Genomic DNA, 17,824 nt, shown 5'->3' with positions numbered 1-17,824 from the left:
ATATAAGAAAAATTACAAAGCATCTTTGCAATCGGGGAACTACACCAAAGGTATAACATGGCTAAAGCTATTATGGTTCAGGTTTATGTCTCGTAACAGTTCTGTTACAGACGAATATGTGCTAACAGCAGTTCTCACGCCGGGTACTGCATTATATGGCCAGCCGGACACATCACATGATATAGGCTACACTCTTAGAAAATTCTGAGGCATTCGAATAGCGGTCTAGTGATATAAAAAAGGGGGAAAGAGTGGCGAGAAACAACAACAGAGAAGGTTGTAGCTAAACCAGAAATCAGGGCTCACCTGATCCTTGGCACTTAGGAAGCGATTAAGAAGCCCGACGGCCTCCAACTTGCCAGCCCCCGTGGCCTGGAAGGAGGAACACGTTACTGTCATGTTGAAACACTAGATGGTTTTCCACCACGCTTTTATCTAAAGAGACTTACATAGGTACATTTGTCAGAAGAAAGAGAAACAATACATCACTTGCTGTACAGTAAGGATGTTCATAGAACCAAGGGCCAAGCACTAACAATTGTTAGGTTAACCCATTCCCCGTATACAAAGAAGATAGCTATGATAAGACGCTACATGACGCTACGTACTACGCTACGTTTTGAAGTGCCAGGACATACAACATACAATAATTGCGAAAGAGGGGTGTTTTTAGGAGAGTAAGGGAGGAGAAGGAAACGTAAAAGGACTCCAGTACTAACCACTGAAAGGGCCGTCTGTCCGTCGTACCCGGGGTTGTTCAGATCGGCCCCGGCTAGGTGCAGTCTGCAGACCATCCAGGTCTCCGTGAGCCGCTAGGCTAAAAACACACAAGGTATCAGAGGTCAAAGTAGCCCTCGACGTACAGCCACAATTCCACTAAACAACCAGAATATTTAAACCGCTGCAGTCATATAACCAGCAAGTAAGCATCAGCAAAGGGAATGCATTTGTTTTATTTTTTTAAACGACGAAATGGAAGAAGTGCATGCACTTCATGATTGGCGACGTGGTAATCAATCGTAATGGACACGTGGCGGGCTCCGGATCAGATCTTCTACCAACACGTTTTACAGGACATGCTGGCGGGCTCCGGATCAGATCTTCTACCAACACGTTTTACAGGACATGCTGTAACGCAGCGGGATAGCATCCGGACCGTGAAGGAGCCGACGGGCCCAGCGACCCGAGCGTGGGGGCCATACGGAGGAGCCAGGCTCTACGTGCATGGGGGCCAGGGAGAGAGAGAGAGGCTGGAGATGAGGAGAGCCGCAGTCATGCTGCCTGGGAGCATTCCTGCTGCCGCTCGGTGTCAGACTGGGGAGGCTGGTCGTACCTGTGATAACCAGTGTGGGGGTGGTTGTCTCAACGCTTGTCCCCCATACCATCTCTGCGCGCATCTCACCTGCACAGCTCTGTGCCCGAGACGGCCAGCTCCTCTCGGGACAGGTGGGCTCCGGTCTTCCGCAGGAGCCTCACGATGTCTTTGCGTCTGCAGTAGACCACAGACGGGGGGAGGGGGGAATATAGGAGTTGTGCATCGGTAACAATTGGGCATGAATCAGTATTATTAGGAGGGGTTGCGACAGAACAAAGATGCACTTGTTGGGAGGTGTCCGTGTTGTTGAGGTGCAAACACAGGGGACAATATAGCGTCTACCATCATATGCTCTTTTTCTTTGACACTCTAAAGGCTGGCTCTCCCCTGAGGCTCAGTGACTTCAGCAGAAACACCCAACATGTCCAGATACTAAAGCACAAAACACAGGGACACACCAATTCAAACTGGCTTAGCTATAAATCAAACAAATTACCCCAATTGCTTTCTAATATTTTAACGTTTAAAGACCTCGGTTCCCCAATGACATTCAAAGAGGAACTCCTCCGGGCCTGTCCTCCGAGGAGTTAATGACGAAGAACATAAAAGAGGCGGTTGTTAAAAGCCAGTTAAGCCAGTTGAGTCCTTCACAAATGTTATTGCAGGGTTTACCTGAAGAGCACTGCGTTAGACGGGGGTGTCGCCGTAGCGATCCCGGCTGTGGTTGGTGGACCCCGGGTCCAGGAGTTACTGGACCACCTTCAGGTGGCCCTCACTCGCAGCGATGTGCAGCGGTGTGCGTCCGTCGTAGTCACCCAGACTCAGGTCACTCCCCTAGTCCACACAGCGGACAAACCACGACTGCTGTTAGTGTTTTGGTTAAATGATGAAGACCGGATGATGGTGTAGTTAAAACAGCTGACAGGGCGAGATATGTTTCTTAAGGAACGAAACAATGAAAACACGGTCGATCTTAGCCTCCAGGTCCCTCAAAGTAACAGAGGCAGTCAATGTTTGAGAGAGAGACTAAATGAAGTCAAACTTGTAGATCTGTATAACATGTCAAGCTGTTGCGTTCAACGTCTTGGCCTGGAATTATTTTTATAGTTGATGAATCTAACAGGATCTTTTTTAGATGAATAATTTTGACAATAAAATGTCAAAGCAAATTTCATCACAAGGGAACAGACTTCAAAGAGAGGGCTTAAAGGTGCTTGCTTTTTCTGACAAGCCAAAAAAAAAACATTTCAGTACGGTTAGTCAATTTGGAGGTAGATTTTGAAGGCCTTCCTCCAAAGTGACTCTCCTGAAACACATTACTCGCTCGCTAGCTTTAGCAATAGCTCTGCCTAGCCTTGTGGAAAGCTCTGGTCATGCGTGATGAGTGCATGGCCAGACTGTGTGCAGGTAGCAGGGTAGGTAACTTTTCCCAGTTTTTTTTTCCAGATCATTTGCTTTATTGATTACTGTTGGGATGTAAAGAGAACAAAAACAAATGCTTCTGAAATAAATTGCCTACACTAGCTTTAGGAATTAATTGTTTTATACTTATACCTGAAAATGACTATCAAAATAAAATGTAATGAATTTTCTCGCTTGATCGACTCGTCGTTGCAGCCCTACCTGGCATGCGACATTATCATTATGCGTTTATTTCAGTGTTGCTTGCCATTTCCCGGATGGATTCCAGGGCTTCCACGTCTCCGATCTTGGCGGCTGTGCAGGCCAGCGGGGGGTTCAGGGCGTCACGGATGGCTTCCAGCTCCTGGGGAACGGCATTCAAAATCAGTGAAGCTTTATCCGTCACTTTTGACAAAGCTATCAACGAATCCTATTCTCATCTTATCTCTGCAACACAGTGAAAACGAGTACTAGGATTACTGCCACAGTAGTATTCCCCCTTTTCAATATCGACTGTATTCATAAACTGCACAGGACAATGTTAGAATGGAGCAAGTTCAGGACCTTTGAATTCAAATCAATTAAGATTGAGAACCACCATCAAATGTGACTTTAGTCACGCCTTTCAGTGGCTGTTTATCCCAAATCTTTTCTTCAGATACAGGTCATCACGAGCAGGGCGAGGTGGGACACCAACTGCTATCAACCTTTCAGCCTTTGGTCAAGGACACTAGCAGCTGGGCACTGAGCACATTTGGTCCAGAAGTAAAGGCTTATGCTGCTTTCCCATAATTTAAAAACAACCCTGCTTACACTTTCCTCACGATTTGTTGAAATGTTGCTCTGCACTCAGAATCATCGCAGCCACGGCATGACATTCTCACTGTTCCCCAGACTCCAAAGTCTGTGAGCATGCCCAGTGGCATCTAAACACTTGTGGATTTTAGAGTATGCCGGCACTATTGGAGAAAACTATGAATCCAGGGCTTGTTTGGTTAGGCTTACTTGTGTTGGGCAAAACAAAAGATACATCTGTTGCTCGTTTGGAATAGAACAGCCGTCAATGGTTTGACAACGGCCAATATTCAGAACACAAAATCATGGCTGATGGCTCACATCTCGACATAGACACCATCTACAATTAGCCAAGCCCCCAAGTCCTTATAAAAGGTTACCTTCAAGTAGATTGTATGCAGTGTGCAGAATCCTTGCTGATGGAGAAAGAGGCTTGCGTCTCATTGAAAAACACTAAACTTTCCACATGCAGCATCTCATATAGGGCGTAAGACATTAAGAATCTTCCCGTTCAGACTGACCTCCTTGCAGCTGATGTTGAGCGACTTGGCGATGACCTGGATTAAGCGGCTGTCACTCACTCTTTGAAAAGCACAAATTAATTAATGACAGTGAATATGGATTCAGATCCAACAGATCGACATCACTCACAGTAATATAGGTTGTAACAAACGCCATTGAACAAAAAAAATATGCAGTTGGGGTATTTATTGATATCAAAAAAGCCTTTGATACAATCAATCATGACATTTTATTCAATAAACTAGAAAAGTATGGAATAAGGGGGATAGTATTTGATAGGGTTAAAAGCTATTTGAGTAAAAGGCAGCAGTTTGTGAAGTTGGGAAATTGTTCTTCATCATGTTTAGACATTGCTTGTGGCGTCCCGGGTTCAGTGTTGGTTCCCAAACTGTTCATCTTGTATATAAATGATATTTGTAATGTTTCCAATGCCTTGAGGTTGGTTTTGTTTGCTGATGACACTAATATCTTCTGTTCTGGGGAGAATTTAAAAACGACTAGAAGATATCATCACTAAAGAAATGAGCAAAATAAAAACATGGTTTGATAAAAACAAACTATCGTTAAACTTAATTAAAACAAAAATGATGTTATTTGGTAACTATTGAATGAACACACAAATACATATAAAGATGAATGGAGTTGAAATTGAAAGTTTCCGAAAATAAATTTCTTGAGGTTATAATAGACGATAGTCAGCTGGAACACACATTACACATGTACAATCAAAACTATCAAAAAATGTATGTAATAAATGTATTTCATTTATGTATTAAACAAAATAAAACAGGTTCTAGATCAAAAATCACTCTGTATTCGCCACTGTTCACCAGTCTTACCAGACCTTAGTTACTGTACGGAAGTCTGGGGCAACACTTCCTCATTACATTCACTAACTATTGTCCAAAAAAAAGCAATATGCATTATTCACAATGTACGATATCTGGATCACACTAACCCATTATTCATACGGTCAGAATTATTCAAATTTACAGATCTGGTGGAATTTCAAACCACACAGATAATGTTTAAGGCTAAAATGAACATATTACGTTTAAACATTCAAAAATGATTCAGTGATCGTGAGGGGGGTTATAATTTAAGGGGAAAATTCAATTTCAAAGTGCAGAGCGTCTGTACGACCAGGAAAATGTTTTGTATTTCCATCTGTGGTGTAAGGCTGTGGAACAGTTTGAGTGGGGAGATGAAGCAATGTCCAAACATTAAACAATTTAAAAATTAAATATAAAGAAATAAATTTCACAAGGTACAGGAATGAAGGTGTTTAATATAGTGTATATGTTTACATGTATATATGTATTTGTATATTTGTATATACATTGTGGTATTTATATAATATTGAATGTTTAACTAAATATTAATAAAAGATAACTAGACAATATTATTACATAAATACAAAAATATTATAAGAGGCATACGTAATTGGTAATGAATTTTATACTATTGAAAACTAACGTATATTAATGTATATTTTTGAATTTTATATCAGTAATTAGGAAGCTGATAACTCATTATGGATGAATAAGTTAGGGAGAAGGGTGAGATTAAATAAGTTTTCTTCTTCTCACCCCTTTTCAAACAGGTAAAGCAAGTGTTGGACGGTTCATTTTCATTTGTGGTTTTCATTGTGTGTAAATATTACTTTATTGTAACTGTCCACTTGTTTCATCATTAGGTGAGTGCTGCATGCAGCGCTCAACTATTGTTCTTCATAAGTTTTATTCTTTCTTTCTTTCTTTATTATTCGCTACAAATTTTGGGACCCATCTCCTTCCTCAATTTTTCACCTAGAGACTTCATACAAATTTTAAAATATTCAGAATAGCTTGGAATCGCTCGCTTCTTTCAGATTTTTAAAATATTTAATACTTTTTAAGATATTCTACTTTTAAAATATATATTTTTTTTAACATGGGAGTCAATGGGGGCCTCTGGTACTTCAACTGTTATAAGACGTAACTAAATCAAACTTCAACTGTTTATCTTCGTTCAAACCATTTAACAAATCTACACACTTGTATCTTCAATAATATCTAAACAGAATTTCGATTTCATTTAAACTTTCTTCAGAATCACAGTTTTAGTTTTAAACCGTCATATTCTACAGTTGGTCCCATTGAAGCCGTCTGCCAATTCTGCCACTTAAATTACTTAAGACATCGTAACTTGGTCAAATTTCAACCGCTTACCTTCGTTCAAACCATTTAACATATCTACACACTTGTATCTTCAATAATATCCAAACGTGATTTCGATATCATTTAAACTTTATTCAGAATCACAGTTTTAGTTTCATACTGGCATCGTTTTCAGTTGGTCTAATTGATTTACGTTGAAGCTGGAGCGTGATGACGTTCAGCACTGTTGCCAGATTGGGCGGTTTTTCCCACTCTATTGAACTACTTTTAATCATGCACCGGCTCGCTATTCTCTTAAAGACACACACACACACACACACACACACACACACAGACACACACACACACACACACACACACACTCAGTGCAGGGCAATACATTTGACGTTTCAGAATCTTCAGTTCAATTCATTTTACATTTCTGCATTTTTAGCAATGCTTTGCGCTTTTCATTCAGCGGTCACGTTATTTGTTTCCAACCATTTACTTTTTCTTAAATGGTGTACATGTTTACATTGTTTACTCCATTTAGACTTTTGAACTTTTGTTCAAATCCCTTCACTTGATTTAAGCCATTTAACGTTTCTTTATGACTTAATCTATTTGGCTTTATTAAAAAATATTTCACCGCTCACCGCATTTTCTGCAGGAAATGCATTCTCTAGTTTTATTTTATTGTTTATTATTGCTTTTTTTTATTTACTTGTTCAAAATAAAAACATTTTCAATTCAAAATTCAATTCAGGTTGAGCTTGGCTCCAGCCAGGTCTGCCCTCATCTCCCCTCGCAGGTTCTCGGCCATCATCTGGACCGTGTGAGGTACGTGCAGGAACCCAAAGATAAGCATGCAAACGTGGGGTCAGCAGTGGTCACAACCACATCGGCGGCATGTGGCTAAACTGACTAAGAATGATACAATAGTATGAACGTCCTTACTGTACCGACAGCGATATATAGTTTCTCCTTCTTCTAACAAATGTACATATTGTAGGTCGCTTTGGATAAAAGCATCTGCTAAATGCCCTGAAAGACTCACCTTCTTTTTGGTCTGGAGATCCAGCCCTTGTATGGCCAACACGTAAGACAGCTTGGAGAGGACCGCTTCAGTGGTCATGTCCCTGCCGGACAGCAGCCCCGCTTCATACAGGACCTGAGGAGAGGCAGGCGGGTGGCTACCATCCATGGGCTCATTTTCCTCATCTGCCATTTTAGGGACTTCTCCTCCAAACGATTCCTCTTATTACAGTTTTGATGACATTTCGACTACATTTAAAAACAATGTTAGGATTTAGTAAGTGCAGGGCCTTTCTCTAATGGCTAGCCCGCACTAGCTCCTACCTCGCCCGTGGCGTAGATCATGGACACGGTGCCCTTCAGACACTGGGTGGTGTTGATGATGATCACGCCGCGGTCGTTGGCCTCCTTCAGCACGGCCAGGAGGTCGTCGCGGTTGTCGGGGGCGTTCCCGCTGCCGTAGGTCTCCAGGACTACACCCTCGATGGGTGGCTGCAGAAACGACCTCACCTGCGCACACGGGGCAGACGGGTCAGACCACGCCATACATGGACGCCACCGAACCAGCCAGACATACGGGTTTCATTGTGAGCAAGCGAGGAGGAGTCGAGGCTACATGGGACTTTGTGTCGGTCACTGGGTCTCTGTCCCCTGCGAAAGCCCCTAAGAGCCCCAGACGTTATATGCCCCCCTCCGAAAACTTAACGACAAGTCAGGGTGATGGAGATGCACCGCCAGCTGCGCCTTTCCTGCTAGGTTTGTCGGTGCATTTATGATTAGTTTTCGCACCTGTTCCTTTCAGCTCCCCGTTAAAGAGATCACCAGATGTCACCGAATGAGTGCCTTTCTGCAGAGAAGGCTCGGAACCACAGACGCAGAATCCTAACTGCATCCCGACCTCAAGACCTGCTGCGTACCTACAACTCAACATACCTGCAACTCAACACGCAAGCATAATTTGGCCTTTTTTGCTAAACCTGAACCTCAACTCCCCGCCCCTCACCAGCATTATAGCTTAACTCCCCCATCCCCATCCCTGCACGTGAACCCAGCTCCTCTCCTAAAAGCACATCTGCTGTTGTCTTGTGCTGCTGCCATTCCCGTCATCGCTTGACTGGCACCCAGAGACTTCATTACCCGCCGGTAACCATGGCATCTGGAGGTGAAACCGCGAAACGCCAGGAAGAGGGGTTGGGGGAGGCGACCATCAACTTACAAAGACATGAGCTGAAAGAATGTGACTAGGCTCGTATCGTCACTCTGAACATAAAGTGGGACAGGTGCGCAGCACTAAAAAGCCCAGCAGGAAAGGCTGTTAGCTGATACTATAGGCGGATACACTTTGCCCCAAGCTTCTCCTACAGACTGAAGCGCTTCAAACCCAAAGCAAACAGCTGTGGTACAGAGAGCCGAGCATGAGTACGAAAACCATGTGACCAAAGGCAGGCAGGGAGAGAGAGGGAGGGAGACCGAGGGGGAGAGAAAAGGAGAGAGAGGGAGGGAGAAAAGGAGAGAGAGAGAGTGAAAAGGATGAAAAGGAGAGAGAGAGAGAGACACAGACAGACAGACAGACAGACAGACAGACAGACAGACAGACAGACAGACAGGGAGAGGCAGAGATAGAGAAGGTATTTTGATGGTCGACGGGGGTAACGGGAGAGGATGGTGACAGTAAAGCAACTCTCTTTTCATCTCGGGAGAAACTAAATATTATAATGCCCGGGCAAACTGGTGAGTAATTGGTCATGGCCCATAACCAGACTGCTGGGGACATCCGAACAGAGCCAGGAAGTACTAGCATAAGTGAAATCACAAAACACAAAAATAAATTGGAAAAATAAATTGAGGGAATTATTATAGCGTTAAACTGGGATCCAACAGGCCAGATTGTGCAAGCATCTTCTTGGATTGTCGTACGGTTCATCGAGTGCAGGTGACAAGCCACGCAGTAAGACGAACACTTGGTGTCTCCTGGTCCTTCAGGAGTGTGGTAGATAAAGACATTTGATTTAAATACCCATCTGCCTTCGCAGTAGCCGTCAGGTCCCTTTAGAGGCATCAACAGAAGACTTTACAACGGAGAAGGGCTCCTGTGGCGAGGCGAATTAGACTGAGTGGAAACCGAGGACGGTTGGCCTATATTTTTAGTGAAAACGCAACATGGGACTCGGGCCGTTTACTAAGATGGCTCAGGCCACTAATTACAGGGAAGGAAAAAAAATAATATTTCAAGAGCAAATATTTGTGTAAAACATGGATGCTATTCTCAGAATAGAATTCTGTAAGAAGTTGCAGAGGAAAGGACACTACCACTACTACCAATACCACTACCACTATTTTAGAAGCCTGTGCAGTACACATACACATACATAGTAGTTGACACATATGGATGTCAAAGAAGACAAAAGCAAAAGGTATTTTGACTAATTCCCACGTATTGAGATAATGGAATGGAGCCAACACTGCAGACAAGATCATGATTGAAAATGAATGAAGTTTGTTTTTGCAATTTACATTTCATAGAGCAATCTCGTTTATCAGACAACAAATATTCTCACCCACTAATGGGCTTGAAACTAATAGCAAAATATGAAAATTATTTGGATGATTTTGGATGTCACTAATGTTGCCAATGAAAACAAACCAGAGGCAGGTTATGAGTCATCTCTGATTCAATAGTTTTATTATGACCTTTCTGATCTCTCTGCATGTGAGAGAACGAATGACCTCAAAACTTAATGAGTCATTTCCAACTGATGACCAAGAACCATACTTTGACCCAACACCACCTGAGACAGCATGCACAACTACCTGTGACCACGAGGTGCACACTATGCATCACTCTCTCTCCAATCCTCCCCCTCTCCCTCCCTTGTGGACTCCCCGTCCCTCCCTGTATATATACACCTCCATCCCTTTCCCCCTCTTTCTCCCTCCCTTACCCTCTCTCCCTCACTCCCTCCCTTAACCCCTTTCCTTCCCTCCCTCCCACTCCCTCCCTCCCTCCTACCTGCTCCCACATCCTCCCTCTCTCTCTCCCTCCTTCTGCCTCGCTCCCTCCCTCTTTGTACATCAACCTCCCTCCCTCCTTCTCTCCCTCCCTCTCTCTCTCTCCCCTATTCGTAGCTATCTCCGCCGTCTCCCCTCCTCCCTGGCTGACTTACGGTTTCCGTGGTGATGCCAGGGAACAGCCTCAGCAGGCCCACGTTGCAGTTCAGCTCTGTGCTCACACAGAACTGGGTGGAGGTGGCTCTCCACACCCTGTCCCAGTCGACTGTGGGGGACAGAGCATTAACTAAACCGCCACGGTATCCACAACTGGAAATACAAATGATAAGGAAGCACCATGACCAGCCATTCATTCATCCATCCATCCATTTATTCATCCATTACCTGTTATATCCACGTCCATGATGGCCAGGGGGGGCAGGTTAGGGGAGGCGAAGGCATCGAAACTCCCAGCATCCACTTTGGTGACGCGGTTTCCCCTGTACAGTTTGTTGCAGAAGTACAGGCATACCTTTATAGAAAGAGACGTACAGGTGAGCAATGTATTTTGAAAGAGGAATATGGTTTTAATAGTACAATCTTTCTGATGAGGACAGCAGCCATGAACAAAACGTCTGTCGGGAAGGACGTTCGTTCAAGCTAAACTATTATAGTTTCATTCACTCGCTAGACAAGTGAATTAAGCTAAAATAGTGTCAAACATATCAACTGTTTAATCTTTCCTGTACAAATGGAGCATAATCAGTTAGTTTTAATTTTCTTCCTAGTATCTTGTTGTACTCCCTGACCGTCCTCTTCCTGTTTGAGATAATCACCTGCTGTTGTGAAACACACTAACGTCTACCCAACAATCTTGTTGAGCGAGAATATTAACAACGTTTTTGTTTCCTTTCCTCCACATAAACTGAAACAATTTGTCAATTACAACAATGACAATAAAAAGGCGGGAAAACAAGTACTTTCTGAAACCGTCAAGGAAAATTTGCAAATTGTTTTTTGTGCAAACAAATGTTAATAGAATAATCAACTGACACACAGTAGCTACATGTAGTATCTACATGCAGAAGCCAAAAGTAGCAGCCTCTTATTGCTCACCTCCGGAATGATAAACAGACCAGCGATCAGCAGCGCCCCCAGCAGGTTGTCAGTGCCATCACTCCTCAGTTCATAAATTGGCACCTGGAAGAAAGTTTATATTTTCAAATCAAATAATTACATTAGAAATGTGGTGCATCGGTGACTCACCCAAATGATGTGCAAACCAGTCGGGCGCCAGTATGCCTTGGTTACCCAGGTTTATATGTCTTATGCTACATGTCACACCCTCACTCTTTCAACACACTCTACTATCCTGTCGATGCAACTTGCAATGAGTATATTAGTCAGAAGAAGGAGAAACAATATATATAACAACAGTATAAATAAAGCTTGAGCTGCTGCCCCCGCGACACGACCCCGGATAAGCGGATAAAGATGAGGGTGAGGATAACGACAGTATATCCTTCCTGCCAGCACAGTAAGGATGTTCATAGAACTAATTGCCACCAAACAATTGTTAGGTTAACCCATTCCCTGTATACACCAACGATAGCTAGTATATGATGCTACATACAGACAGACAGACAGACAGACAGACAGACAGACAGACAGACAGACAGACAGACAGACAGACAGACAGACAGACTACTACTATACTACTATTCATTCCCAAAGGGAAATTTAAGTGCCACACTCATGAAATAATAAAAGAGCGGTATTGTGTAACCTTCTGGTGATCCCTAGAGGTGGGGTATCTATGCATAAAGTCTATATCAGGTTACTTTAGATTCTAGGTTCACATTTGATTGGTAAGGAGACCATTAGATTAATGAGACCTCCAACCCACACAACAAAAACGTGACCACGAAGGGACAGAATAAAAGTTATGTATTTATTTATTTGAAGTAATTAAAATAAACCAAAAATGTATCCCTAGTAGTCTTAGGCAAAAGAACCTAAAGAAAAAATTTAAGGAAAACCTGAGTACTCAGAATAAAAAAGTATCAAAATAAAATAATCCTCAATTTGGTTCCTTAATTTCGTTCCTATCACCGCCAGGATAATCCGTCCATTAACTTGGAAAGCACCTGTCCGGAGCTCTCCCCAGAAGACTCCTCCCGAACCACCAGAAAACCACGTTTTCTCTCTCTAACAAGTGTCTCTTATACAGTTTTTTTTATTAGGTATCTTATCTTTATCATTTAGGTATCTTATCTATATCATTTCCTTCATCAATACACTACTATCACAGTTGCGTGTGTGTCCCTTAACTTTCTCTGTGCTGCCATGTCATGGCATCGTAAACTACAGCACTTCTGAATTCCTGTAACTTTGGAACAACAGAGAATAACCTGGGTTACAATTGCATCAGCAGCCTCAACTGATCCATCACATCTTTACTGGGGCCCCATAGCATTATCCAGGGGCTGTTGTGGTGTCAGCCCAGACCTCGTCAGACCGCAGGCGTTACCTGGGAGCCAGTGAGGATGACGGTCTTGCTCAGGTGCTCACACATGAAGGACAGGGCGGAGGCCGTGTAGGCCATGGTGTCCGTGCCGTGGAGGATCACGAAGCCATCGTAGCACAGGTAGTTTTTCTACCGAGAAAATATAAGATGGTTTAAAATGGTGAGGTGACCAATCTATGGAAAACACATTTTTGATTAGTCAATGAGCAGACACGTCCAACACGCACTATCAATGCCTTCTTCTTAATTGTTTCACCTTATATTTAATTGATGAGCAGAAGGGTGTGAAACATCATGCTATATGATGCCTGCAGGTAGGTTTGTATCCACAACCTTTCTGGACTTAGTTCATTCAACTAACATTTCGTTACCCAAAAGGCATGATAATTAACGTGCTGCAGAAAAACTGATAATTGGGCATCACATACCTCAATGTCCTTCCCGATTCTCCCCCAGTCCTCGGTCGTCATGTTGGAAGAATCCAGTAAGGGGCTGTACTCTAGAATGGTGTACACTACCCGATTATAGTCCTTGTACGACCTGTGAAAAGACGTAGACTTTGCAATTATCAAATACATTATCCAGCTGATTAAAAGGGAGGGCGTTTAAAGTAAGAAGTGAATACAGCAGTTACAATGAAGGCAGATATTCAGCATAGCAATGAAAAAGTGGGGCGTAGCATTTCCCCCTCTTCTCAAAACATGGGACGAACGAGTGGCAACGTCTATGTAAATAACAGGCCAGGCCGGGCCGGGCCACAAAAGATGGCTGTTTGGATCATGCTGAACATGCCAACACATATCCAAAATGCAATGCAAAACACATGCATATTTACATTTTCAATTAGGGTTATCTCAACTCTATCTCAAAAGTGCCAAGAGAAGAGCAGAAAAAAGAAGTTAGCAGCTTTTAGATGGAGAGATACCCCAAGAGATGAGCAACATCCACAAACATGAAGCCTTTTCTTCAAAGCTTCTTCTTTAGCCCACAACCTGCCACCCTCTCTACTTGTATTGAAGTCACAGAGGGCTGATGTCACATGACCCCCCCCCCCCCCCCCACACACACACACACACACACTGACCAATACAGTAGCTTGTCAATGTGCCTCAGGAATATCAGCAAGGCCTTTTCTGAACTGCAAGCATGATCTTAAAACGTGCTCATGGCACAAGGATTTCAGGCGCCAGTCACGCTACAGCATAGTAAAGACACACACAATGCCTCTAGGACTACAATACCGTTGAAGCACTCTTCAGCATGGCTGCTTGGGTTCCTGTCTGGGCAACAGTTGAGAGTAGGAAGAAGGGATGTAGAGTGTTTTTGTTGCAGTAATGGTGGGAGGTGGTGGGGCTGTCGCTTTATTTTGTACCCCTGGTGATACTAAATATAAACCAAGAGATTAATACAAAAGTATGTAACCATGACTTGCCCTGTACATGATGCTGTGGCTTGTTAGAAGTTCAAATAGACCATCCATTCTGTAGCACGAGTCTGTCTCCATAGTGAAATCAACACATCTTCGACAACCTTAGCGCACACATCAGGTCAACAAATACTTAACTTTTAAATAGTAATTAGTCAGTGTAAAACTTACTAGTCACTTGATGGTGACTCCTAAATAGTCCAATAGGATTGTTAAATTCAATTTTATTTGTATAGCCCTTAATCACAGGTACAGTCTCAAAGGGCTTAACAGGCAATATATTTATGACATATTGAATGGGGTGTCTTGGTGAACGAAAGGCGTACGGGAGGACCAGTGTTTTGTCCGGGTCGTCGTAGTAGTCGTACAAGCCCATGTCCTTGGCATATTTCGCATCGTGGAAGGTGGTCATCTTTCGCAAGCTCTCCACAAAAGCGTTGGCCTCCGGTTCAAGGACTGGGGGTGAGACAAAAACAATCAGTCTTTGAGAGGCATGCGTTTTTGGCTGTGTTACAATCAAGCAGCCCAGAAACCTGGCTGACAGTGACCTCTGCTGGTAACAAGGAAAACTGCACTTGGTGCACATACTTAAGAATATAATATAACTTTTATTATTTTTTACTTTATTTACATGTTCGTGCAGTGTTGTTAATAACGCCGTTTGAAAGAACGGCGTTGGGCAACGCTGTTATTTTTTCAGTAACGGGGTAATCTAACTAATGACTATTTCCGTCGTTACAACGCCGTTACTGTTACTGTACGATAAATGCAGTGCGTTACTATGAATTGATTGAATAAACTGAGTAATCCGAATGCCCCCCTGGCTCCAAACACGAACTGCTAGTGAGGAGACCGGGTGGGTTAACAACGAGATAAGCAATTATGATTGGCTAAGGCAGAGTCATGTTTGATGGTAGCCAATCGGAGCCAGTATTTTTACACACAAGCCAGGACATGCGCGCCACACACACACGCAAACGCACACACCAAACAGATTGATGAAGCAGCAGAAATATCATTCATATCGTTTTCGGAAGGTTTTGCATCCACGTTCCACACTGAAATTATTTTGATAAACAGTTGTTGTCATGGTTACGTAACTCCGCCACGCCTCTGTTTAGATTACAGGCGCGTGATCAGCTGATATTTACAGTTGATCAGCTGGTTAATCATTTTCGACCCGGTCTTGTCCAGAAACGCCGCTCCAAGTACGGTTTGAACTGTTGTCTTTCAGGTTTTTTACCTCCGGCGTTGGAGCAACGAATATGTCTGAGCATATCAGGGCCTTGAATGGGCAGTTCAACCATTTAAAACATTAAGGCCAAGTGAAAACTGCTCAAAAAAATCCAAATTCTTTGACACATAGCAACTTTCTTTCTTTCACAGTAACGCAAATAGTTACTTTCCCTGGTAACTAGTTACTTTTATTATAGAGTAATTCAGTTACTAACGCAGTTACTTTTTGGAACAAGTAGTGAGTAACTATAACTAATTAATTTTTTAAAGTAACGTTCCCAACACTGTGTTCGTGTTACATTACATATTCACAGGTTGGGAAAGATCGTATGAAGCGAAATCTAAAACAGAACCTAAAACTGCAAGAGATTAAAACTAGTAAGTTTTAGTCTCAGTTTACACATTCAAGTAGGGCTCCTCCATTTATTATATCGTACCATTTGTAATCATAATGCTAAATACAGAGATTTCTCAAGCAGGAAATATGATAACATTTTCTTTGTCAATACAATGAATGCATGACTGCACTCATGGCATGCAAGCTTGTCTATCAAGCTTGCTTGATAGACAAGCCATATGGCTGACAAGCTTATTTCAAGCCTGAGCAGCCTGCATGCAGTTGTTAGATTGCACATAACATGTACTGTTAGCATGCATTTTTTGTCTTCTTTTAATCGGCTCTCTAGCATTCTCTCAGAATTCCCTTAATTAATGGCCTCGGTGCGCAAAGACAGGCGGGATTTCCGATGCTCCTTTTAAAGTAAAACCACTTTGAACGTTCAAACAACTACCCCATAGTTCAGTGTCCATCAGTCCCAACATTTAGAAACAGAATCAAAAAGTCTAAGCGTGAATTGGGTCGGTGGGGATTTTGGGAGAGACTGGAGAAGGGCCTTGGGCCCTATTTTAACGGTCTGGAACGCAAGTGAGAAGAGCAAAACGTAAGTAGCTTTTTGGGCGGATCTCTTGCGCTGTTGCTATTATACTGGCGGATAAATGAATCTTGCGCTCAACGCAAATGTAAAATGGGTTGGTCTGAATACCCGTAGATTTGTTTTGCAATAAACCAATGAGAGTGCCATCTCCCATCCCCTTTAGGAGCCATGAGCGCATTTGAACCTGACGAGTTGATATTTTGACAGCGCGTTTGCAGTCCGATGAGACAGATGCATGACCACAAGGCCAAATAATATGGCCTAATTCACAAATGGAATAGCGTTTTCAAAGCATAGAAAACTTAACACACATAATATGCAGTCCTGTGTCCACAACTGTGGGTCTATTTAATGATATATGCGACATTCCGGTGTAAAATGGATTTGGGATATGTTTTGTATGATAACGAGTTGAAACGTTCGTTTTGGAGCACAAAAAACGTATATAGACGCTTTCTTCAGTTGGCTATTTATAGCCGATTCTATCAAAACACTATAAACTTAGAACGATGGGGGCACTGGTTATGGTAAAAACTAAATCGCTATTTTAAACCACTTAAAAGGCTAAAAGTAGCCCGACACGCCTTTGGTAGTATAATAAGGGTCTTAACATATAAAACGAGGCATTGAGAACTTTGTAAGTGTACAGATTGTTTATTAAAAAATACATTTTATACACACAATACCATCAGTAGATCACCCGTCGACGCCATTTTGTTTTTAAGACTCGATAGGTAGATTGACGAACACAGAGATTGTGACATCCGTCAGCAACACGCAAGCTCTGTGTTCGCCAATCTACTTATCGAGTCTTAAAAACAAAATGGCGTAGACGGGTGATCTACTGACGGTATTGTGTATAAAATGTCATTTTTAATAAACAATCTGTACACTTACAAAGTTTTCAATGCCTCGTTTTATATGTTAACACCCTTATTATACTACCAAAGAAGTGTCGGGCTACTTTTAGCCTTTTAAGTGGTTTGAAATAGCGATTAAGTTTTTACCATAACAAATGCCCCAATCGTTCCAAGTTTATAGCGTTTTGATAGAATCGGCTAAAAACAGCCAACTGAAGAAAGCGTCTATATACAATTTTTGTGCTCCAAAACGAACGTTTCAACTCATTATCATACAAAACATATCCAAAATCCATTTTACACCGGAATTACCCTTTAACAAACATTGTTTCTTACCAGCAGGCGCGTTGTTAGACCTGGGCATTCGAGGCTATAGCCACGGATCTTTTGGGAACAGCCCTGGATCTCCGTGCCGTCACATAAAAAACGTAGGCCTACCAGTGGTAATGAGGAAAATAGCCCTGTAGAGTATACTTTTATGTGGTTGCATAACCAGCAACCACAGATAAAACATTGTAGCCAGTTAAAACCGCACAATTCTGACATGGGCAGATTTAAAATAATATGTTGCAAAATGTTGCAAATTTAACGTTGGTATACTTTCTTCTCTATGCATAGTGTATCACGTCGATATTGCTGGTTCGTG

General features: G+C 42.6%; 1 protein-coding gene across 1 annotated transcript in view; it reads right to left on the bottom strand.

Moving 5' to 3' along the window:
* Positions 1 to 226: 226 nt before the first annotated feature.
* The window catches only part of LOC307091024 (60 kDa lysophospholipase-like), a 21,219-nt gene continuing 3,621 nt past the window's right edge, over positions 227 to 17,824 (bottom strand). Inside the window, 17 exon segments of the mRNA XM_079757856.1 lie at positions 227 to 372; positions 720 to 817; positions 1,403 to 1,489; positions 1,988 to 2,005; positions 2,007 to 2,062; positions 2,066 to 2,149; positions 2,985 to 3,080; positions 4,033 to 4,093; positions 6,939 to 6,997; positions 7,229 to 7,342; positions 7,531 to 7,716; positions 10,371 to 10,480; positions 10,600 to 10,726; positions 11,311 to 11,394; positions 12,725 to 12,850; positions 13,150 to 13,261; positions 14,474 to 14,603. Coding sequence (XP_079613982.1) covers positions 332 to 372; positions 720 to 817; positions 1,403 to 1,489; positions 1,988 to 2,005; positions 2,007 to 2,062; positions 2,066 to 2,149; positions 2,985 to 3,080; positions 4,033 to 4,093; positions 6,939 to 6,997; positions 7,229 to 7,342; positions 7,531 to 7,716; positions 10,371 to 10,480; positions 10,600 to 10,726; positions 11,311 to 11,394; positions 12,725 to 12,850; positions 13,150 to 13,261; positions 14,474 to 14,603 — 1,589 coding nt within the window. The 3' untranslated portion in view covers positions 227 to 331.

The sequence above is a fragment of the Pollachius pollachius genome, assembly GCF_949987615.1.
Source record: "Pollachius pollachius genome assembly, chromosome: 20".
Lineage (NCBI taxonomy): Eukaryota > Metazoa > Chordata > Actinopteri > Gadiformes > Gadidae > Pollachius > Pollachius pollachius.
Note: the sequence above shows the minus strand (reverse complement) of the source record. Positions and strands in the feature narration are given on the sequence as shown.